The 24,826-nt window shown below is 43.5% G+C and overlaps 1 protein-coding gene across 4 annotated transcripts in view; it reads left to right on the top strand.

Annotated features, from left to right (window-relative positions):
- The first annotated feature begins 2,174 nt into the window (after positions 1-2,174).
- Positions 2,175-24,826, top strand: part of KLHL13 (kelch like family member 13) — a 66,222-nt gene continuing 43,570 nt past the window's right edge. Inside the window, exons 1-3 of one of the 4 annotated variants that reach the window (XM_048959871.1) lie at positions 2,182-2,303; positions 10,633-10,697; positions 17,278-17,336. In XM_048959871.1, the coding sequence (XP_048815828.1) occupies positions 17,317-17,336 (20 nt within the window). In that variant the 5' untranslated portion in view covers positions 2,182-2,303; positions 10,633-10,697; positions 17,278-17,316. Of the gene's footprint in view, positions 2,304-10,632; positions 10,698-14,267; positions 14,341-17,277; positions 17,337-24,826 lie in introns of those variants that run through there. The other 3 variants (XM_048959872.1, XM_048959870.1, XM_048959873.1) reach the window with 3 other exon arrangements.

Raw genomic sequence — 24,826 nt, 5'->3', positions numbered from 1 at the left:
CTGCAGATGGAAAGGGTTGGCTATGTGTCAGTGCCTGAAGATGAGGAGGTCCTCATTGCAAATGTAAATGCCACAGGCCTGCAAGAGTTTGCAAGATGAAGTCTAAAACGTGTTGTGTGTCCACCATGGCAACTTATACTCTGGGCAATGGGCCTATGGTGATGAAAGGAAATGGTAGCCCCAGATAATAAAAGGATGCAAGCGGTGTATTTAGGTCAGATACTGCCTTTGTAGCTGCTATGTTAAATTTTGCAACCACTCCAAATGCCTGAGGCATTTAAACCTCCGACTGCACAGGATGTCCTCCTCTGCTGCATGTCACCAACTGTGCTTCCTGCAGTGCTTTTCCCTTCCTTCTTCGATTCCTTTCACATCTCATTTATCCTTCCAAACTCCTCAGGTCTGAATGCTTTTGCTTTTTTTTTTCTTTCTTTCTTTCCTTTTTTTTTTTTTCCCCACACCTGATGAATTTTAATGCTCAGTGGCCAAAATAATCCCCTCCTTTCTACATATTTTAATATTTTGACTATTTCTCTCTAGTGAAGTGCTCCACTTATATTGGAAATGTTTCTCTGAGAGTAGCAGTGATGTCTGTGCTGATCTGTTCCTTGTTCTGTTGCATTTTTGCCTGGAAGAGGAGACTGTCACAACAGTGTGGTTCTCTGCTGGCCCAACTAGTTGTCATTTCCATTGTGAGAGACTGTACAGAGGATGAAGAGAGGCAAAAATCCTCTGCCCTGTTTCTCTGCCCCAAAGCACCAGGGAAGGCTGGCACTTCTATTTTCTCACATGTGTGCTGTTTTCACTGCTGACCTGGGAAAAGGCCTCTCCTCACAGGAATTACCTGGGAAATGGGATGGGCACTGCCTTGCTGGGCTTCCTGGGAAGTGCCTGCTGCTGGAAGTGGGGATGGAGCACAGGACATCACGTGTCTGCCCTGACAGCTCCTTGGAATGGGAGCAGGTCATAGAATCATAGGATCATGAAGTCCACTAAGATCCCCAAGCCCAGCCCCAGCCCACCCCATGCCCATCACTACATCCCTCAGTGCCACATCCCCATGGCTCTGGAGCACCTCTGTGGATGGTGACCCCACCACTCCCTGTGCAGCTGTGCCAGCCCAGCACCACTTTTTCAGATAATAAATTGTTCCTCTTTTCTGGAATTTTTCAGGCTGTTACTGTGGAATGAATATGAATATGTTGAACACAGAACATTTTCAGTATAGATAAGGCACAAAGGTCCTGATCCTGAAAGCCACTACTTTCCAGACTGCAGCACACAGAAAAGCCAAGAGGAACAGGGAGGCAGAAGCAGTGCCTGCAGAGTCCCTGAGCTCACTCCAAGGGCCAGCAGTGGGTGGATGCCTCTTGCATTGCTCTTGAAGCACTCACAGGAGGGGTTGCAAGGTTCCTTTCGCAAGCAAAGCAAATCAAAGCAGCTGAAGAATGCTGCTGGGAGCACACATTTGTGGGTGCTGCGGTTGGAGCTACTAAGATGCTCAAGCAAAGTTCAGCAGAGAATATCTGCAGAACTGCAAGCGGGGATGCACTTTCTCACGTGGAACTGAAGCATAGTAGGTCTCAGTTCCTCTTCTACCCAAGTTCTGCATTCAGTTTTGTAATAGATACTGCTATAACTTATGGAAGACATTCAGAATGAGTTGGTGATAGCACACGTGGCACGTATGAACTATTTCTTTCTTTTTTTGGATAAAATCAGATAAAAATTTTTGAATGGGAAATGTTCTTAACGGGTATTGTTCTCTTTGCATGACCTGGCTACATTGAAAAAAATACAGTTTTGCAGCTGAGAATGTGCTCTGTCGACTAACGTTGCAGGGCTCATTGCGGCCGGGTAGTTCTCGTGGAAATAAACAGGAGGCATTACTTTCGGAGCAACCTGCATAGGGTCCGGAACACCTGTAGCGCTGCCTTTAATGAGGAAGTTTGGAAACGTTTTAATTAGCAGGCAGCCGCACGGCATGACCTCAATTAACCTTACCTAACGACGCTGCTCCCAAATTACCAGCCCTGCTCCCCTTCCTTAGCCCCGCCCCCAGCTCGTAGACCACGCCCACAAACAGTTAGACCACGCCTCCTCCGCCTTATAGACCACGCCCCTTTCTATCGTTCCCCGCCTTATGCTCCACCCCCATACGCCTTCCTCTCGCGCATGCGCGAACCCGCCTTGTTGACGCGGTGAAGCGCGCTCCCGGGGAGGCGTGGCCAGGCGGCGGGCGCGGGGCCGCGCTCGGTACTTGGGGAGCGCTCCGGAGCGGGGCCCGCGGCCGTGGCTCGCAGGTGAGTGAGGGGTGCGAGGTGGGCGCTGTGCGTTTCAGCCCGGCTCGGGTTCGGGAGCTTCGGGAGGACTTGGGGGTCGCGGGGCCTGCGCGCCGCCCCTCGGACGGGGCTGGGGGGCTCCGCGCGGCAGGGTTCACCCGGCTGCCTTCTTCCGGGCGTTGTGGTTCGGCCACGGGGTCCTTGCTTCCTCCTCTCGGCCCTCGCAGCCCGTTGCTGTTGGTTGCGCTGCGGTCTGTAAATGGGACGGCGGAGTCCCGCGGTTGTTTGTGGGATGCAGGCGGTAGAAGTAGGGCTGTGGGTCGCGGGTACCTCGCTGATCTCTTCTCCTTCACTAAAATTCAGGCCGAACTCTGCTGTTATTAAGCCCTATTAAGGACTTTTCGTCTTCGTGTAAGAAGTGCGGTGTTAACTTGGCGCCCTGCATTCCGTGTGTAATTCTGCACATCAGCTCTGCCTGGCGAGGGTCTCGTTATCCTGAATGCTCTGAGTGTTAATGAGGCTGATGCTGGCTTGGACCTGCCAAGAAACTCTGTGCCAGGAATGCCTCCTGGCTCATAGAAATGCAGCCCGGGGACTGAGGGATGGTGGCACCGAGCAGCGTTCCTTCTTTTGTCAATGAGCTGTGCGAAGAGACAACACTGGTGGGAACTTCCAGGGCTTTGGTGGTTGTGTGGTGAAGCCTGTTCTGCAGTGCCACTTAGCACAGAAATGCACCGCCGTGCTGATAGTAAAAGTTTGGGCAGCAACTTGGGCTAAATGAGGCTGCTTCTCATCTCTTTGATTCCGTGTTTTTCAAAATTGTGCTTCTAAACATTTCCCTTTGCTTCTGAAGTTCAAAGCCGCCAGCGCAAATCAGCGTGCTGCTGGGCTTCAAAGGAGCAGCTCTGTTTCTAGGGAGCGTTGGATTGCCACCAGGTGACAAAAAAGAATTGCAGTGGCTTTTCACAAGTCAGGTTTTGGTTTTATTCCGCTTGTTCTGTTAAAGGCTCACCAAACTGCAAATCATGTGAGGCTGTGGTTCTGCTGTATCCAGCAGGAAGGGCTCTGGTGCTTGCATGTGGGTTGGATATAGGGAACCAACCCCATGGGCATGGAGTACAGCTTTGATTTCCTTGCCCCTGGATTCTGGTAAACTTAAGGATGATTTCTGTTTTGCATCAAGTGCCTTTAAAAAAAAAAAAACAAACCTGCTGCAAACTGTCTCATGTTTAGTGCATCTCAGTATAATATATTTGTAGCTGTTCTTTGATAGTGGAGATCAAGCTGCCTTGACCTAAAGGCATAACCTCCACTTTTGGAATTGGCAGTTCCAGCAGCATTACACCAAGGGCTCTTAGCATGGTCCAGCTATTAGAAAGGGGTGATTAATCAATGTTACAAATACCACTTGCTGGTGGAGACTCCAAATGAATTTGCAATGTGTTCTGCCAGAAGTGCTACTACTAGTGTTACTGTATCACCTCCACAAACACTACAAGCAAAAAGTGTCTAAAATGCTCTTTTTCATTGTCCTTGCTGAAGTTGCTGTGATTCTTAGCATGTGGCTTTTTTTTTTTCTTTCTTTGCTCTCTCACATCTGTGCTGGCAAAACTTAGAGGTACTGCAGTGTGGTGTGAGTGAACAAATGGAGCCATTTGTTCTAAGCACCAGCTGCCTCTGAGAGAGGCTTCAGTGTGTGCCCATTGCTCTGTTTCGATGGCACCAAACTTTTCTAATGACTTCTAATAGCTTAGGAAAGCTGACTTCGATGGCCTCAGGCTAAGTTCACATGGGTAGATGCCTTTATCACAACTGTGGCGTCGTGTTTATGGCTGTCAGTGTGAGTGGGAGGTAGGTAAGAGCTTAAATAGATGGGGCAATGTGTTCTGCTTTCCTTTCAGGGTTATATGCTTTGAGCTCTAAATTCCCATAGCTGTATTTCTATTAGTTCTATACAATAGCTTGTGAGCTGGGACAGAGCTTGGCAGATCCCCTTGACTTATGTATAAGACTCATTAAAAGAAAATCCAAAAGAGATCCCATGGTCAGTACCTTAGAATTTGGTATCTATGCCTATTTTGAGAAGGACTTTTAAAATAGTGTGTGTTAATTTATTTTGCAAAATGCAGCAGTGATGGATTTGTGTTGTTAGTCAATGGTTTTGCTTTAAACTCACTGCAGGGAATGTCTTTTTGTTTCCATTTGTGGAAACAGTGCTTCGTTGTAAATCCTAATGATGCTGGTCATATGATTTCTTGGGGCTTTTGTTTTAAGATGTTTGTAATTGATGCAGCTGCTTAGTGGTGTATTCCATCGTTGTGAAATACATGAGATTTACTTGGCAGTGCCAATGTGCTTACCATTTTAAAGCCATTCTGTTTAGTTTTAGTGGGAAATATTTACACTGTGTGAATACTTACATACAGGTGAAAGTAGAGCTTAAGACTATCAGCCCTACCAGGTGCTGCATACCTACTTGAATATATGGATCACGTGCTCTGCATTTCTTTCTGAGGGACCCCAATGCCTGGGTTTGATGCACACTGGATGCTCTGGGCAGGACACATGCTGAGATTTTCCTGCAGGTGTGGATGGGGCCAGAAACAGAACTGGCTCTCAGTCATCAAGGTGGTGAGGCTTTTTACCCATAGGATTGGACTCCTTTGTTTGGCTCCTTCTTCCCTCTGGTGTATGTGCCTGTTTGTGCTGTCTGTCTGAAGTCTTTTTATTTGGATGAAGTTGGAAGTTAAGAAACTCCTTTAGGTTAGAGACCTTCTCTATGTCCAGGACGTCCCATCTCATTTATTGAACTCTTGTCAACACAAGGCTGTCTTGCCCATATCTTGTGGTTGAATGCAGGGATGGGATGGTTTAAGTACCTGCTCCAGCTCTGAGGGTTTAGAAGTAATTAAGTTACTGCATTGCTCAGCATCTCAATCTGCTGGTCTCTTTGAATGTACAATTTTGTCTTTGCAGTGAAGGAATTTTGTTCTTGGTGAGAAAAACAAACAGAAAGGCAAGTTCATTGGTCTGTACCAGTGGGAAACTGCAGACCTTGCTTTAGCAAGATGACAAATGAAAACTGTGATACACAGTAAACAAGCTTGACTTCACAGAATCGCAGAGTGGCCAGGGTTGGAAGGGACCTCAAGGATCATGAAGCTCCAACCCCCTGCCACATGCAGGGTCACCAACCTCCACATTTAATACCAACCCAGGCTGCCCAGGGCCCCATCCAACCTGGCCTTGAACACCTCCAGGGATGGACGGGGCATCCACAGCCTCTCTGGGCAGCTGTTCCAGCACCTCTGGTCAAGAGCAAGCTGTTGTTGCGAGGAAGGTTATGTTTCACATCACAAGAACAACGAATAGAATTTTTGGGGTATACAATGATTAAATCTTAAAGAGAACCCCAAGATCCAAGAAAGCAAGGATAAACAAGTGGATTTCAATTTAATTCCCTTTTCCTGATTGTTTTCTAAGATCTCATGAGTGGTCTGTGCTCTTTTCAAGGTATTTGTATTCCACACTTCATTTAGCATCGTGGGAACTTTGGTTCTTTTGAGAAAGTGACCTTATCTGATAATGCTAATGTGAGATATCCAGCAATATGGCAAGGTGAAGGTCTGAGCTATCCAGCAATCTTCTGCCGTACTGGCATGACATCCAACGCTCTGAAGTGGAAAATCTGTTTCTGTTGAGTGTTTTATTCCTATATGTTGACATAATTCCATAAGAAAATGCCAAATCTTATTTTCTTTCATTTCTTTATCCACAAATCCTTTAAAAGCCGATCAGTGGGGTTACCTTTAGTGCTGCTTATCTCCTGGGAAGTGAAACCCACTCAGTGGTGGTGTGCTCAGGTTCTCAGCCTGTGGCTACACCTTCCTGCTGCTCTCACAAGTCGAGGCAGGAATGATGTGAGGGGAGGCAGATCCCTCTCCTCCCAATGCACACAGAGGGATGCGATCCTCACGCTTCAAACGTCTCATGCTTTCAGGGCGCCTTTTAGATCTTCTCCAGCTAGTTTGCCTGCACGGGAGCTGGGTGAGCCACACAAATATCTTACTGGAGGCTTGAGTTGGTATGAGAGTGTGAATTCTGCACTGAAATAAAGCACCCAAATGCTGGGCTGTGTCCTTCTCACAGACACTGGCAGTCTCCTGGAGCAAGCCATGGGAAGGTGGGCTGCTCTTTTGCCTTGTGGACTCAAGCACCTCAGTGCCCAGCTTTCTTGTAGCTCTGCTGTTACAACACAGGCACGGTTCTGGGCAAGCTTATGCTGCCCACAGATTTTGAATAGAACAGAGGAAGTGAGTAGCACATCTGTTATTTAAAGAAAGCCACGAGTGGCACTGGAATCCTACACACTCTGGCACATGGTCTGTGTATTTTTATAGCCGGTTATCTGCTGAGGGGGCCAGAGTTGTAGAAGTCGTTAATAGTTCGTTCCTCCCACCTCCCCTCCCCGGTCAACTTTCTGTTTGTTGCTTGTGAATAACTTCTGTAGCAGCAATTGGAAGTTACAAAACACCATTGCATGTTAATAATGCAGTTTTGTGCTTATGTTAAAAGGTCATGTGCTTATGTTGGTCAGAAAATAATGCAACCACCTTTGCTTTCCTCAGTGTTGAATTTGTAATTTAGCAGTGATAAAAAATCTAAAATGAAAATTGAGCTGGGCTGTTGTGCCCAACGTTCTAAGTTTATTTGTTTACAGTATTAAATAGGGTGAATTTCCATGAGGGGCCCATGTGAGATGTTTTGTGTGAACTGAAGACTTGGAAAACTTCTACCTTCAGATGGGAAACTTTGGTTTAACAGTTGAGCTATGAGAGGACTGAAGGCTAAACACACACAAGTCAGCAATATCTGATTTGTTGGACTGCCCAAGCTGCATTGCCTTTGCTCCCTGAGTGGCTATGCAAATAGAGCATCCTCTGGAGGGTACTTGCACTTGTTGTGGGGGAGTAATGGTAAGTGTGCAGGTGTTCACTGACTCTTCTTCATTACACGTGGGCAGTGTGAACCACTGACATCTCTAATGATAGGAGGGCTACTTTGTAGTGTTTGGTAATCCAAGTGGGTCTTGCCACCATATCTTCCCTAGAGATTGTCTTTCATGGCCAAACCAGGAGTTTCATCATTTAAAGGAGAGCTGTAATGAGATAAGGGTGATATCTGCTGTCTCAGAGTTGATGTGTTGTCAACTCAACCAGTTATCGTAGTGATGTTGGTCAGTGAGTCTGTCCTGAACCTTTGCAGATAGGCTAATCTTGGTCAGGAGTGCTTTAATAACTTGAAGTAAGGCTGAATTCATGGAGGAGTTTGCAATGAGGCTCTGCTTTGGTACAACTCCACAGCATCTCCTTTTGCAAATGACGGTGATCCCAAGGTGTTCAGGCTTCCCACTGTGATGCCTTGCTTTTTGTTAATGAAGTGTTCTTGCAGAGCTATGAATCTGATAGCAGGCTTTCTAGAAGCTCACGCTACTTTTGATTGATAAATTCTAGGCTTTAATACACTTTCCTAAGAAAATGTTTTAATTACTAATGAAAAGCTGTGCTTTGTGGCTTTTGAGGAGTACCTCTAACTTAGGATGTTACTCTTTTTTCTCTTGTAAAATAGATGCTACTATTTAAAGCCAAATGGACCAAGACCTTGAATTCTCTGCTTTGCATCACAAAACAAGGGCAGTTTCTGTTCTTAAATCTTACTATGCTTACCATAAACTTTCACCTGTTATTTTTGTAAGCCTTGTGGGGGGGATGGATACGGTGGAATAATGAAGGAGTTAGCATCACAGGCAATATCTTACTAAGCGTATAGTCTAACTTTAGTATAGGATGGTATCACTTTTGTGCTTGTAGCCCTAAGGCAACCTGATTTTTGTCTGCCTTCAAGGACTGAGGCTTGTGAGCAGTGTTAATACACAGGGCTCTGGGAGTTGGGTGAGAGCCTTTCCTTGGAAAAGGCTGAGCAAATAGAAGCAAAACTTGTCTTCCTTTTCAAGTGAGATCCTTGGATAGTGATGATCGTGCGAAGAGCTGTGGTTTCTTTTGGGGTGCCATTAGGGATATCGTGTCTTGGTTTGCTCTTGGATGTCGTTCCCAGGTTTGGAAGAGGCAAATGTTTTGTTAAGGGGGCTATTAACCTTGCCTCTAGCAGCTGAGACAATTGTGTGAGCTCTTCTGTGGCATGACAGCCAAAATAAGCTGGAGTGGTTTGAATAGCTCAAATAATCAGCCTTTGTATCAGTTGATCCTAAGTAAATAGGTTAGAAAGTACTTAAGGGCAGCTCAGCTGGTGGCCTTCTGGCAGAGCAGTGACATGCAGCTGAGGGTGATGAGCACCTCTAGGGCACAGATGTGTCCAGGAGGAGATCCAAATCCAGAACAGAGGTTCAGAAGCTAAAAGTGTGCTCCACAGGCAGAGACGAGGGTAAAAAGTGAGATATAGGCATGGCTTATTGGGGTGCAGGGTGATAACCAAGGTGCTCTTATTGTGCTGCCAGGCTGGGGATGCTGCAGGGTATGTTGTTGGGTTCTGTGCTGCTCTGTCCTGTCTTCCCTGCACGCCCCCAAAAGAATCAACACTATGGTTCCAGTCAGCTCCCTTTACAAGTTGAGATCGTCTATTCATTAGTAAAATTAATAGTAGGAGGGAGTAAGCCCAGAAAATGACTGCGAGAGAAGAGTTTGCGTGGCAGCACTTCATGTTCCTGAATCAAGAATGAATAATGGTGGAGAAAGGAATGGGGAGGAGGAAGAAAGGAGTGGGCTGGAGGGGAAAAACGCTATCTTTGTATTGACTTCATTGTCTCAGTGCCATCCCAGATGTGTCTAACAAGTCTGATGTTGTTCTAGTTTTTCATTGCTGAAGGCTTTTCATAAAGACCTCCACTGTAATGCTTGTGTGTGTCATTGGAGCAGCCTGACACTGCTTTGCATAGATGGAGATTTATATGGGCTACTCAGGCAGGGTGGTGGGAAGCCTGGATCATGTGCCCAGTTCTTAGAGGGCTTCTTGCCAGCAGAAGTCTACTTTCTGATTGCTTCTTCCTGGCTTTCTTCACTAAAATGAACCATGATACAGACTTTGTCATTCCTGGCACATGAATATTTATTTAGATCTGGAACGTGAGTCTTTCTGACTGCCGTACATAGATGGGTATCTATAAAAGGTAAAGCAACTTGATGCGTTTAAAGGAGCATCAACAGGAAGAGCACTTAATGAAATGACTGCAGTAATGTATCTGACCTTCAGGTAACTCCTCTGTTTTGGTTAAGTTTGGTTAAACTGTTGTCTAACAGAGTGTTCACTATTATTTTTTGTTAGTTTCACTGTTTAGCTTAGGTAGATGCATAACTTCATTTCACATTAGGAAGGGCTCTTGTCCTTGGAGAAAATATCCCTATCCTTTCACTGAACTGTAGAAGTGCCAGTAATGTATTGGTGCTAGCTGAATATGAGCATGCAGGTTGCCGTGATGCTTTAATTTTATTTTCTGAGAGGAAACACTGGAAGCAGAAGCAGGCAGCACTGCTACCAGTGTTTCCACACTTTGCATTGGAAAGAATTAAGAAAAGGCTGCCATTGGAAATGGCAGTGTTACTGAGTGCTCTCTGCACGTAGGGGTGCCTGGCTGCTTTCCCTTGGCAGTTGCTGCGCTGGCTTTGTGGTGTCACAAAGAAAAGCAGTGTCTCCTCTCCTCTTCTGCTCTCCAGTTGTTCCTTCCGCACAGAAAGATGACTTTCAAATGGCTGTGAAACCTTTCACTGTAACTTTATCCTGTTTCAGCTCAGTTGTAACTTGTAGTGTTTTTGTAAGCCCAGCCAGATAGCTTCCTGCAGCGACAGCAACTGTGAGCTGAATTTATAAAAGCATGCTTGGTTTAGTGGCATGATGCAAGCATTACTTCTGCTAGGACTTCCATACCTCCTGGGGCTTCTGTGCATTCAGTGGTTTATATAAAATGGTGGCTGTGCTTCTGATCTAGAGACTGACAAGCTTAATTGAAAATTGGCTCTGACGTTTGCCTTCAACAATACTATTGTGTTTGACTTGTACTGGGAGCTGTTGTCTTGCAGAATTGTGTATGAGAGATTCTGTATACATGGAAGAAGAGCAGGGCACGACAGTAGCAAGTTAGATCAACTTTCCCTGCAGGCAAGAGCGGGGGCTGTCCAATTTTCCACTCACAGTGGAGACAGCTCAAAACACTGCAGAAACCAATAGTTAGCTCTGTTGGAGATGCTGTACCTTGCAGTTCTTTAAAATAACATTTACAGTGAATAATAGTGTGCAAACGTGTGACACTTCTTTTTTCTCTTCCTGAACCTTATTCTAGATGTCAAAATTAACCTGGACTACTTGGGAATGGCGAAACATAGCCCTGGGATCCTGCCATGAACAGTAAGAAAGTTGAGATGCTTTGTCTATGCAACTAATTTGATGTAAATGGCTAAACCCCAGTGAAAGTGTTCCTGTTCAATTAACATAACTAGGCAGTATATTGTATGGCTTGGGGGAGGTGTGCTTCCAGCTTCTTGTGCAGTGAAGGAGCGCTACAGTGAATCAGGGATGGGGTTGGTAAGGGAGGGCTCTGGAGCTGGGAGGGCTGCTATGGGTGCTGCTTCATGAGATGGGAGGTGGTGGCTGTAATGCTCCACTGTCATGCAATACCATAAAGACAAACGAGTTTGAAATGTGATTAGATTTATTAACAGAGGGGGAAAGTGAATTATGGAGTGGTGAAAACTGCATTCTGAATGCAGTTGGAATGAGAGAGACCCTAAAACACCAGCTCATGAAGGCTGTCAGCAGTGCAGTGCTGTGTTGTTACCTGCACTGCTTGGGAGCTGCCTGCTGTTGAACAAGTAGCTTGGTTCAGCAGCTTTTTGGTCTGGCCTTTCGTATCTGACTTCTGCAAGGTGTTTTCCTTGCATGAAGCATACAGTAGGAGTTGGTTACCAGGCTTCTGTATCTGAGAAGGCAAGTACCTTTTAAGATCATCTGGAGTGCTGATCAAAATTGTCAGATATTTCTGTGATGCTGGTAGTATAAAACTTTCCATTCTGAAGGATAAGTAAGTAAAGGTTTCTGTGTACATCATGCTCTATATTCTTTGTCTTCTTCTGTTGCAATAGGCATCCCTAAATTAATGCATAGAAAATTATTCTGCTGGATTTTTCCCTGTACAAAACAGATGATTTATGAGGGACTGTGTGGGTGAGAAGCATGCTTGTGAAGTGTAAATTTCAGCTGAGTTTGGTGCTGTTGACACTATCAGCCAGCCTTCACAGGGACAGAAATTAGAAGGCTTTGATATTGTTGAATATCATGAATTGGTTGTAATCAATTGGAAATAAGCACTCCTTCTATCTTAACTCTTCATAGCAGTTTAAATGCCAAACATGCTCAAAATGAATGTTCAAAAGAAAAATATTTCACTTTCTCTTGTAGAACTCTTTGACCGCAACAGTTTTATTTCTTTCCTGAGCAGTTCTTACATAAGGATTTCAAAAGCTGGTTAATACAGTTGAAATGCCAGGCAGTCTTAATAACTTGAAAATTCCAGAAATCTCCTTTGGTAAAATTCTGCAATTGCTAAATTGTAACTTTGGATCTAATTGTGTAGATTAGCTCATCTGTCAGAACAATTGATAGATGCAAAGCTGTTTAGCTCTTTGTATGTGCAAAGCTGTGTGTGCAGCACAAGGAGGCATTGTTAGAGCTGGCTGCCCTCAGCCTTTGCAGAAGCTTGTCCTCTGTAGCTGAAAAGGGCAATTAATGGTCTGTGTAGTGGGGTGGAGAAGAGTTTTAAGGGTGGAAATGATTCTCGTACCTCTGGCTCTTCCTTTGGGATGGTTACTGGGGCTGGAAGAGCTGGATTGGTGTTGTGCTGCTGTGCAAGGTCCTTGTATTTGGGAAGTGATGAACGTTCTGTTTCTAGGACAAGTAGCTTTAGAAATCTACGTTTCCAGTGTTAATCCTGCAGTGTTAGAAGTATCTGTATGGTACTTAATAAGTAACATTTTTATCTAAATTCTCATATCATAGGCTTATGATAAGCCAGTGAATGTGCTGTGTTGTGCTGTGAGTATCCCTGTGCCCTGGTATTGCCTGAGTTATGTCAGTTCAATGGCTCTCTTCTTGAGGTGTGCTCAAAATAATGTTAAGCCAAGGGGAAACTGATGCCTTTGAGTTGATCTGCAGCTTGATGTCCTGTCCTGGAATGGCTTTGGTTGGAAGGGACCACAAGGGCCATCTCATTCCAGTGCCATCTAGTCCTTACTTTCTGCTTCTCCCATTAATAGCACTCCAGAATTAATAAGCTTCCAGGCAATGATTGAAATCGTGCTGACTAATGTTGTCCTAAAGCGTTTTTCCCAGGCCTTTATTTGCATATGTAGATAACTTCACGGATGTGGATTAGATGAAGCCTGCAGGTAAAGGATGTGGCTGAATAAAGCAACAACAGGTGGGAAGGCTCAGTTGAGGGCGAACTGATTCCAAGGTGCTTTGTCACACAGGGACTTGAGTGGCTGCTCAAGGATTTCATTTCTCGGTGAAGCGAGTGGCTCTGATAGTCTGATATGCAATATAGCAGAGGAGATTTAATGTAGCAAAGAAAGCTTTTACAAAAGAAAAATAAGGGAATATGTTCCAATGTTCTGAGCCTTTTTACTTCTGTTGTCAGAGATGTACTGGCTGATTGAAAAGCTTCCTGAACTGGAAGACTTCAGAGTACTGAAATGTGCACTGTGTTACTAGGAGGCTTTGCAGGGTCTGAACTCCTCTTACAACCACTTGTTTTCAGTCTGTAGTGAAAGTGCCTTTTGGATTAACCCTTCCTGAGCAGTAAATCTGTGGCCAAATGTGGAGAATGGAACTGTTGAAAAAAAGAGGAGCCATCCATGTAGGTTACAAGCTGGTAACTGTGGTCTCAGGGCTTTTTGGAGGGTTAAAAACCCCTCTGGTCATCATCATCATGAGCTTTTCACAATGGTGCACCTTGGTCAACTGTGATTAATAACTTCAGTTGGATGCTCTGTAGACTCCTGTGAGAGGACTAGATTCTTTTTCCTTGAAAATGTTTGTGTACACTTGCAGTTTGTAGATGGAGAACTCTAACGATCAACTTGTTAATTATTGATTATCAGGTGGTATGTGATATATGTTAATGCCACACGAGTAATGGAACTCTGGTACCTGTTACTGTGAAAACTCCCTAAATGAAACTGTTCTACATCCTACCTTAGAATAACAGAAATATATGCTTAGAAGGGCACTATATATTTAGGGAAAGTCTCTTAAATGGTCGATAGCTTGGAGATTAAAGTCGTTCTAAGGGCACAGTTCAATCTCAGATGGAATCAGCGGCTGCTAAAAGGTGCAGTGCTGCTTTCTTTGTCTGCTCCTTGCCCAGCTGCTGAGGGTGTGCATGGGAGGTGCTGCTGGTGCCAGGTGAGTGGAACCAGCTTGCTCATCTGATGGGAAGCAGTTATTTGCATTGGGCAGTGGTTTTCTGTGAACTGTGCAGTTGGTTGACATGTTACATTTGGTGCCAATTGAGTGAGTAGTTAAGTCAGACTAAGTTTGTGGAACTACGTCCTTAATTAGTGTTCCCAAGCTAGAGTTCAGCCACTTGCTCACTGTTAGTTTAATTGTCCGGTGTTTTCAGCAGTTCTGTTCTGTTGTGGTTCTATGGACTGCAGTTCTGCTGTGGGTCAGGCTAAATCAGAGCATCTCCTGGCTCTACAACTTCTGAACATCATTTACTTAAACAACTTACTTAAAAACCTCAGGCTAGAGGTCAGATCTTAAGAAACACGTCAAGCATATTTTTCATGTTCATTCCATGCTTTGTATGCTCATGTTTGTCCATTGAGAATGTGTGGCCTTTTGCATGTCATTGCTTCTTACACTGTGCTTTTGGTGCATTCTTTGACATGCCTTGCATCACTCATTCTGCCTCTGAAGAGCTGGTTGCTGAAGGAAGCCACCCACAGAAGCCTCATTTATCAGCTTGGAAAATTTCAGAGCCTTCTAGCAGGTATTGGAATGCGTGCATGAAAATGGAACCATTTCACAGAGTGTCTGCCACATGTGCACTGATGTGTGAGCAGCACATGGTGTGGTTTTCTTGAGTGTGGTCAGCATTAGAAGTAGCTGAATTTGGCTGTGAAGCGCTCATCAATTTCACATGGGTCTTAACCACACCACTCCTGAAAGTTGTATCCTAAACTCACGCTGAAGGTTGTTAACAACAAATGTAATGGGTTATGTAGGAGGTAATTATTCATAAATATGTACATTTGTGTATCTGAAAGAATGATGGCAGAATGTGTGTTCTTTGCTCAAGGAAAAAATACAGAGAAGCAGCAAAATGAGCAGCAGCACCAGCAAAGCAGCACAGAGCAGAAATGTGAGGCAACTGTGCAGCAGGGAGGGCTTCAGCTGCCAGCTCTTGTTGGGGAGCACTTAATGCCAGTGATCATTTTTTCCTTTCTATGCTCACAGAGTAGCTTTCAGGTTGTGAGGAGAGGTATGAATTCCTCCTGTTTGCCTTAGGTGGGGAGGATCAATGGTGAGGATGCACGGGTGATAGCAGCTCTGTTGTTGAAGTTGAAAACAAGCCTTTGAACCATTTGAATTTCTGTGATAATGAGGATGGCAATTAGAGGCAGGTTTCAGTTATCAATTTCAGCACCTGTGTGCATCAGCTTTCCCACCCTGCACTGTGCTGTTCTCCTCTGTAACCTTGAGCTTTCTGTAGTGTGAAGGAAGACAATGCGTGACATTCCGTCTGATTTTCTGTTGCATGCCAGCCAAACAGCTCCAACCAAGGAGCTGCTTCTGTTCTCTCAGCAGTTCATTAAGAAAAAGCCCCACATTCAAAAGCAAGAATTCAGCTTTCACCTCACGATGTAGCTGGCTTGGCATCCTCTCACCAGCAGAGCAGTAGGAGCAGATCACTCTGCTCACATCTCACCCCAAAGAAACCTGTGGGTGAGGAGATGTGCAGGGGTGTCACTGGCAAAGTCAGCCTGGCTCTTGGTTTGAATTCAGGTGACAGGTTTGAGGCCAGTTGGATAAACTAGTGACTGAGTAGTTTGGTGCTCTGTAGTATTTAGCTCCTTCTGGAAGAAGGGAGAACCTGTATATTCAGGAATTCAGGTTAAGTTTTATCAGGCACACTGCAAGATTGCTGTGCGCTATTTGTGTGCATTTTGTACGTTGTACATTTTCTGTGCATTTTGCTCCAAAACCAACTTCAACAAAGTTGCAGCTTAGCTGACTTGGAGTAACCTATCTAGGGAAAGATGGGAAGAAGAAGGATGGAAACAGTTACTTTCCATTTTTAATTTGTAATGGAAAGGTCATATTTTTTTTTTCCTCATCTTCAGTCGATCTAGAGCGAGCATGGCAGTTAATTCACCCAGATAAGCAGTGCTGTTGAAGGCCACATCAAGAGGATGTTGCTTTGGCCTCACAGAGGAGATGTGTGGAAACTTGTATAGCTATATATACAAAACCATCTGTATATTTGCCCAGGATGAGGCCAACCTCATTTACTCAGGGTTAATTTAGTCCTAACCTGTCTTATGATGGAGAGGTAGAATCATGTCCTATTTACTGAGTAGGCATGTTTAGTAGAGGAAAACCTGGATTTGGTTTGGACCAAGGATGTCTCCAGGTACAGGGACACCAGGAGCCAAGAGGCACCTTATTCTACCAGCTATTCTCCTGTTGGTGGATGGGAGCAGCTGAGCTCAGTGCTTTTAAGCATTCTGATGGGTGCTCGCTCTTATGGTACATTTAAAGGTGTAGGGCACACGTTGAATTCATAATTCATGCTTACAAATATTATGTGCAAGTGTCTTCTGCCTCATGTCTCTGATTTGCTTTAGCAAAAGCCTCTTTTTGATGAATTCCTATTCTAGCATCTCCTAAGCTTGCTCTTTGGACTCAGAATTTTGGTTGTGACAGCACAGAGCACTTGGGAGAGAATGATCTGCAGAATTATTATTTTTTTTTATTATATGTCAACTGCCCTGTTTCAAATCTTGATGTAGGTTTACTGTTTTGTGGGTGTATCTAACAATGCTCATTTACTTTTGAGTGCTAAAGGTGGTAAGAAATTCCTTCTTGGGGCTGGGAAGGAGTCATGAGCTGTTTCAAAGCACTCAGTTCCTACAGCTACGACTTCTCTTACTGCTCACTTATGCCTAACAATGTGAAATTTACAGAAGACTGAAAATCAAATTGTGGCTTGTCTGTGGGCACTGCAGAGCTTAGATTTTGTAATGCTTACTGCTCAAGGATGTCAGCACATTTAAATATTACAGCTTTATCGCTGTATCCTCAATTGGAAGTGAGTTCATAGACTTATAGATAGGCTGCAGCCTTTCATTCTGATTAATAGCTGTAAGATATTGTACCCATGAGACATTAAAAAACCAACTAACGAGGCTGTCACTCTTTGATCAACTATATTAGATCTCAAAAGTGGAACTCATTAAATTTGCACAGAAGAGGCCAAAATTTTAAAGTGATTGTCTTGTACATAAAGCATTTGAGCAGCATCTCACCCTTGCAGTAGTGGCTTTAATGTGTTTCAGCTTCCATTTTAGCACGTGTTCATGGGATAGGCAGGCTGAGGAACAACTGGGTTAAACCAGGAGATTATTTGAAAAATCTAGGGCATGTGCTCTCTCGGTTCACTTGATTAGTTTTCATAATTCACCCTTTTTTTTTTTTTCCTGCAGCAAGGAACAGTATCATACATGCAAGCAGGGATGTTTTCTGCTTCTCTCTGTTTGTAATTGTACTGTAGGAAGTTAAATGGGAAAGAAGTCATATGGTGTGTGATTGTTTAGTGTAAATCTTGGTTTGTTTTGTGAAAATGCATGGGGTCTGAGCAGCAAAATGCTCTTTATGGATGTTTGTCTGTGACTTTCTGCTTTAATGCTGTTCTGTTTGACTGCAGGTGCATGAAGAACTGAGGAGATAGTTCTGCTCATCAGAGATGATGTGGAGAGACACTTTGTGAGTAACAAATGGGGTTCCTAAATATAAATATGGGATTATTTCCTTCCTGCTTTAGGGTAACTGCTGCCTGTCTGGAGTTCTCATTTGGTTTTGAAAGCTGTGACTATCGAGCCTTTGTGGGAAGCATAGGCAAAAGCTCAATGTCCAAATGATGAGCTGGAGGACTGAGCAGTAGAATCCGAATGGTTTCATAAATGATTAACTGTTATACTTAACTTTGCTATAATGATCAGCCTACCAAAGGCTTTTGCTGTTGGCCATTGAATGTGCTGTAGATATTGGTAAGAATCTCTGTTATGTGCACTGTGGGAGCCCTTAGCAGGGTTAGCAAAGTGCTTGGGGAATTGTTTCTACCATGCGTAGGGCACTGCCTGTTTAATATGACTTGGTTATCAATGCTTTATTGTCCTTGTCTAATTTTGGTTGGCAGTCTGATATGTTTCATCCAAAGAAGATGGAGCAGAAGCAGTCTATAAAAGCTTTCTTGGAAGCTTACAGTTTGTTTGCTACAGTATAGCAGTGTTCTGATAGCATGAAAATATGCCCAAAATGTGATAGGAAAGGAAGAACCTCTGATAAAATCACACCTGAATAAGAACTCTCTGGCCTAATTCCCGGTGACAGTTGAGAATTAAAAAATATTTCAGGATTTTCTGTGGTAGTCTTTAGGCTTTGTAAGTATAACATGAGTAATGTGGTCTTGAGTGGTTTCTTTTGAGCCGTAAGCTTTTATATTCTGGATCTACTCCTTTTTTCAGATGATGATTATATAGGGGAATGTGCATCTGTGGATGACTTCAGTGCTTTTCATGGCACTGAATAGTTAAAATTCAAGTTAGAAGATAGCTGTTACTACAGATACCTTGAATTTTTTTTTCCAATTATATTATTATTGCTATACAACAGGAGGTTTTAATTTGGGGGGGGGGGGGGAGTCTCCTTTTATTATAATGGAATAGTAATACATTAAGCTCCTAGGCAGAAATCAGTTTGGATTCTTACATGCACCTTTTTTAATCTAAATCTAAGAAAGGTTTCTGTGCTTCCTTCATTCTGCAGCACTTTGCATAATCCTCATTAAACTACAAAATGGTGGTGGTGAGGAATTAATGGTTCATTTCCTTGTTCTAGGATGTGAGATGCATCAAATACAAACAGTAGCTGGTTTTCTGTCTTACTTTCAGTCAAGAGAAATTCTGCCTGAAGATAGTACTAACTGCCTGTCATCTGCCTCTTGGCTTCTTCCAGGTTATGCTTCCCATTTCAGGAAGGTTGTTGGAAGATTTGGAAGGCTGTAGGAGGATTTGTTGCCAGACCTGACAAGGTGCTGGCACCTTTATGTAGCAGCAGGAGAAATGCTTGTGCTGATCCACCTGACTTAGCCGGGAGGCAGTGTGACTTCTGGCCAAAGTCCTTGATGGCTTTGTCAGTGTTGGCTGCAAGCAGTAATAATATGGGATCATAGAATCACAGAATGGTTTGGGTTGGAAGGGACCTTTAGGATCATGTAGTTCCAACCCCCTGCTATAGCAGGGACACCTCCCTCTAGCCCATGTTGCTCATAGCCCCATCCGTTCAGCCTGCTCTTGAGCCCTGCCATGGAGGGGCATTCACAGCCTCTCTGGGTGACCTGTGCCTGTGTCTCCCCACCCTCATAGTAAGGAATTCCTTCCTAATATCTGGTCTAAATCTACTCTCTTCCAGTTTAAAACTTTCTCCTCTTGTCCTGAAATATTACTTTTTAATATTATTTCTAACAGTAATAATAATTTTGATCTGTATTACTCTCTGTGATGCCCTTTGCTGGTGCTGGAGCAACAGATCTCAAGAGGTATGGCACTTGTTCTCACTGGTCTCACGTTCAGGTGAGGACTCATGGGGTCCCTTGGTTAGGTACCCTGGGCAGAGCTTGTTCCTGCAGCCCTCTGACTGCTCCTTTCAGCCTCAGTGATCTCCTGGCAGCCCTACATGTGACCTGGTAAGGCAGGTAGCAGCTGCTCAGGCTCTGCTGCTTCCTTAGGCATGTGTAATCCTGTGGTGGGTGATGCTGTTCTTAAGGCTGCCTGTGCTTATGTCCTCCAAACCTCATCACAGCTATCCCTGCTGCTTAGCTTAGTACTTAGAGTGAGGGGGTATGACTGAAGACTTGGTTTGGTGCATAATCTCTTTTCAACTTTCTGTATTCCCCCGTGTCAAAAGAAATTGTCTGTGACTCTTTACATTTAAACAATAAAAAAAATAAAGAAGTCAAAGAAGCTTTTAAGGTTCTATGTGGCTTTCTAGCAAGTTTAAGTATGAGAGAGAGGAATAGAGGTTGTGCAGTGGTCAGATCTGTACAGGCCTTTGAGCAATCTGTTTGAAGTGCTTTAGACAGGTACAGTTTTATTTGCTCTCCCACTGGATATTGCTGCACAGAGCTCTGAAAACTGCTGTTAAGAAATCCAGTACTTGATATTTTCCTTGTTATCAGGTTAATAACATTGGAGCTTGATCAGTGTAAGTGCAGTGTGGGTTCCAAATATCAGCCTTCATCCCTTAAATGAAGTGTTTCCTTAGTGATGCCATTATTACCAATTGAACAGCAGTTCTTTTTAGTTTCTTATTTTGTAGGATGTTGATTATGTTTCAGTGTGGTGATTTTCAGAGAAGGCTCTAGGCAAATACACAGCAGTTACCTCGTAGGTAGTTTGTGGTAGTAGTTGGTTTGTACAGCTGGTTGTGGCTAAGGACTTTTTAGCTGCATAGTAGTCAGCTTTTCACAGCCTTCAGCATATGGTTGGGTCAGGTGGTACTCTGATATTTAAGAGTGGATGAGGCTTACAGACAGTGACATCCACAGTGAGCAGTGTTTCTGGATCTGCTGACTCTTCTATGTCAGCATTAGTAGCTGCAGTAAGAGGTGATGAATAGCTGGTTAGTTTCATTAATTCTTACTTGAATGCTGCAAGGTTAAATTTAGTAAGATTTATTGAGAGAACTTTTGAATAGTTGAGATCTTGTTGCAGGCTGGAGGTGCAGGTACTGGCTTCTTTTCTCAATTCTGTTCATTCATAACCTTGGCTTTAACCTCTGTGCAACAGTGAGTGATGCTTACAGCTTTATGAAGTTTATGGGATGTATAAGGGGATTTGCTATTTCCTTGTTACTGATGTTTCTATTGTAAATATTACCATTCATTTTTCATTCGGATTCAGTTTTAAACCAGGATTTCTGGTTTGAAGTGGGGAATGTTCCACCTTTGAATACTCAAGCAGCAAGCTTTCAAGGGCTTAAAACGCATACTGCAACTTCAGTTAAAATGTCAATGTGATAGTAAAGTGTACAGAAAGTTTTTAGCAGTGTTGAGTTCTATGTTTTAACCTCAAAAATTAATTCATAAATATTTTGGATAACATTTAACTTCGATTTGTATTTAAAAAGCATCTTTGACCAAAGTCCAGAAATGCACACCCCTTTATTATGTTGTTTTTGCTCTTTGAGCCTGGCAGGCTGAAGGAGGGTGCCTTGTTCTACTTGACATCTCTCTGTGGCTGAGGAGGTCTCATTTGTACAATGGTAACAGGTACTTGAGCTGTGCCCTTGGTAATCAGTAGCTCAGGGCTGTATGTGACAAGCTGGGCACTGAAGGGACGTGCTCCCTCTGTGCTGTTCCATTCCATGGGGAACGGACTGATATGTTCCATAGCTGATCTCAGTAACGATGCAAACCTCTGTGCACTTAAAATAACTGACAGTCAGCACCTGGGTTCTTACTGTGATTTCTTTTTTTTCCACTGCTAGTGAGAAAGTGGGGATCTGAATGTTGTTCTGTTGCCTAAGTGGAAATAAAAAAGATTCTTCTTTTACTTGTATTATATTTGCTAGATATTCTGTTGTGTGCTTTTGTTTGCTTTGCTTTGAAAGTGTCTCACCTAATCAAACTAGGGGATTCTGTTTCACCAGCAGTGATTTAATATAGGTGCTGAGCTAGCTGGGATGTGCTGAAATCATGGTGATGGAGGACTTGTACTGGAGAAGGGTGAGATGTGAGTCTTTTATAGAACACAGTGTTCAATCTGTAAAGACTTGAATGTTTTACCAACACTTCTAAATCACTTTAATATTTTGTGGCCAGCTGAGAAGCTTGATAACATTTTGAGTCATCTTGCTGTAAATGAGAATTACAACTTGTTTCATTATGCAAATCCAGGCATGAAACAGCTGTCTGGCTGACTTGTAAGTCAAGAGTATTTCATTTACAGCAGTGCTTTGACACACCTCGCTTGTAAAAACTTTCTGCTACTTCCATCTCAGCGAGTTGAGTTGTCTTTGCACAGTGCCCTGATGTGCTGTCACACAGCTGCTTGTAGGAGCAGAGGAGCATCAGGTCCCTGCCCTGTTTGTGATGTGCACAATGTGAAGTGCTGGAGAGGAGCTCTTTGCCTTTTCTCTGGTTGAAGCTGTCAGCTGCAGTCATAGCAGCCAGGCCCGAGGTGATGGGTTAAATTCAAGGGTGTGAGTCTGAAGGTTTTGTTGTCTTCAATTCATTAGCTCAAGTTCTGAAGCCTGAGACTGCCCGGTGTGGGTTGTCTGAAGCAGAGATCTGTTAGGGCACAGCTGACGAGTGCTTAGCACCAAAATAATCCTGCTTTAGCTCAGGAGCACAGAAGCATGATTGTGCTCCTTTAAGGGCTGTGCACAGGCTGAAATTGCTGAATGGTTTTGAGATTAGTCTTAATGCTGTCAAACCTATATAAAGGCTGTTCTTTTTCCATGTAACAACTCTAGGGGCTTCTTTCGCTGCCTGTACAACATCATTAATGGTTGCAGTTGATATGCTCTGCACTAGCTTGTGTGCAGATGTCTTCCTGGGCCATTTTAGGACACATTTTAGGGTGATGGAAGGAGAAGGCAGTAGATCTTCTGGAGCTTTGTAATATGCACACTGGTACTATTTCATTCTCTGTTCTTCTGCATGTTGGAGTGTATTTTTACAAGCTAAATGTTTATACATTGCTTTAGTAATATTCTTGTCTGCTACAGAAGCATGTTTCTCTGTAGAATGGTTTACATAAAACAAGAATTACTTGTACTGACTTTAAATACGGTGTTTTATGGAGTTCTGTGCAGTGGATCCTGTTCTATTAAACAGCTTCACTTCCTTCTTAGTATATGCTGTATACCTGAAATGGTGCTGTCTGTAAATGATGGTATTTCAGGAAGTTTGAGCTGACCAGCATCTGTTTCTGAATTGTAATGAACTCCCACAGGCTGTGTGAGGCCTTTTTTTGTTTATTTTTTTTTTCAGAGCTAGTATCTTCCTTTTGTTTTAGACCTTGGACAGTTTCACACAACTTGGTTTAAACAATGATCACTTGCTTTGACTTCAAGGAGCCTAAACTGAACAGCCTTGGAGAAAATACACTGGCTTTTCTGATATAGCAGCAGCTTTGTAGTATCTCTGCAGTGGGAAATGCAGCTCAATCTCTGTGTTGCAGAAGCCCTCTTTAGGCAATAGATTGTTTGCATACTCATCTGACCAGTGCTGCTGGTGTACAAATGTAAGTCCAAACAGCTTTCATCTAAAACTCTTAAACTCAGTGGAAAATAAGAGGGAATGCAGGTGGGGGGGATGTATAGCAAGTCAAACTGAATGGCTCAGAAGAAATAGTCATTGCAACTGATGTCTGGTGCTGTGTGTCATATTTATGGTTGTTTTGAAGGAGGAATTATCACTGCTTTTTTTTTTTTTTTGAGGCACCTTTGTGTATAATGATCACATGAAAGAAACCAGAGTTGCTTGTTGGACAGTTTGCCAAAGGTTGATCTAATTAAGGGGAACAAATGTTGCAAATACAGCAAAGCTGAGCCCTTAAGGTCATTAAAAAGCAGCTTTTCGAGCTTGATGTGGTGAGAGAAGCAGGAGTATTGGGTGAATGCATTGCAGTAAATAATGTGGTTGAAGGGATGAGGCAGGAAGATGTTTCAATAGAGTCTCAAAGGCTTCAGAAAACGAGTTTGCCTGAAATTAGAAATATTTCTGTGAAAGTTGAATTTTATTGGGGTAAACGAGGGAATATAGGTTACATCTTGAAGAGGCTGTACGAATGCTTCTGAAAGAGTTACCCACTGGACAGCAGCTCCTTCTGCAGACACATTAGTGGAAGTTGGCTTTTTCTGCCCATCCTAATGGGTTTGATGGTATGAACTGATAAATCACTTAATACACAGAATGCGTTGAAGAATCTTGCTTGTATGAATCAGTTTATTCTGAGAAACAGCACCTCTTCATGTTTCCTGTAAGTTCACTCCCTTGCCAAGGGAAAAGTTCCTGCAAACAAATGCTTTTCCCTATCCCCCCATCTTGCAAACAAATTACCAAAACTGCTCATCCCTAATGATACAGTACTGCAGACAGATGAAAAGCCTAAATGCAGACTATCCAAAGGCTCCAAGTAATATATGGGTAGAGAAGAACATCCAGAATGCTTATTTTAATCCAAGTGTTGTCACATTCACCTAAGGCTTTATAATATTAAAAGTCTGAGGACCCAGTTCAGCTTTGAATTTCATCTTCATCTTTGATGCTTCCTGGCAAGGAAAACTTTTAAACTGAGACAGGGGAGGTTTAGGTTGGACATTAGGAGGAAGTTTTTCATACAGAGGGTGGTGAAACATTGAAACAGGCTGCCCAAGGAGGCTGTGGATGCCCCATCCCTGGAAGCATTCAAAGCCAGGCTGGATGTGGCTCTGGGCAGCCTGGTCTGCTGGTTGGTGACCCTGCACAGAGCAGGGGGTTGAAACTGGATGAGCATTGTGGGTCTTTTCAACCCAGGCCATTCTATGATCCTGTGCTTGGAGACGAGGTGACAGGTTAGCTGCTTGGGAGAGCAGGCTGCTTTGTACTGTTGTCAGTACTGTATGAACTGTTTTTGCTGAAAGTACAAGATGGGGAACTTGTCCAACTGGTGACTTTGTTAGCGGTGTAACATAATGACATGCTGATTGCCATTTTCCCTTCTGTTTTCATATCTGTGTCTTCTGTCGCTTGGATGGATATACATTTGTTCAAACCCGTCTTCTGATGGCAACTGTTGGGTGGGTGTAGGATGAATAATTGTTTTCCTGCACAGTTCAGTGTTTGTTGGAATGCATCAAATTTCAAGAAGCTTTATCCAAAGCATCTTCATGCTTTGTGATAAGGTGGTTCAGTGACCAAAATCTAAAATAGTCTGCTCAAATTGCAGCTATAGCATTTTCCCTTTGGGGAAGAATGGAACTTTCCTGCACTCTTTCTCTACTGTGACCTTGTATTTAAACTGCACGTCATTTCTGGGTACACGCTGGCATGGTTATTAAACTGATAATGCACAGAAACTTGGAAAACTTAAGGAGCTGTTTTGGAAGTGAGTCATTTTACCGCACAGTTCAATCTGCTGTTGCTAGCAGCCGATCATCTGAATAAATGTTTCAAAATAAAGGTTGTCATCTCCTAAAGTAACAGTGCT

Source organism: Lagopus muta, chromosome 13 (assembly GCF_023343835.1).
Source record: "Lagopus muta isolate bLagMut1 chromosome 13, bLagMut1 primary, whole genome shotgun sequence".
Taxonomy (NCBI): Eukaryota; Metazoa; Chordata; class Aves; order Galliformes; family Phasianidae; genus Lagopus; species Lagopus muta.
Note: the sequence above shows the minus strand (reverse complement) of the source record. Positions and strands in the feature narration are given on the sequence as shown.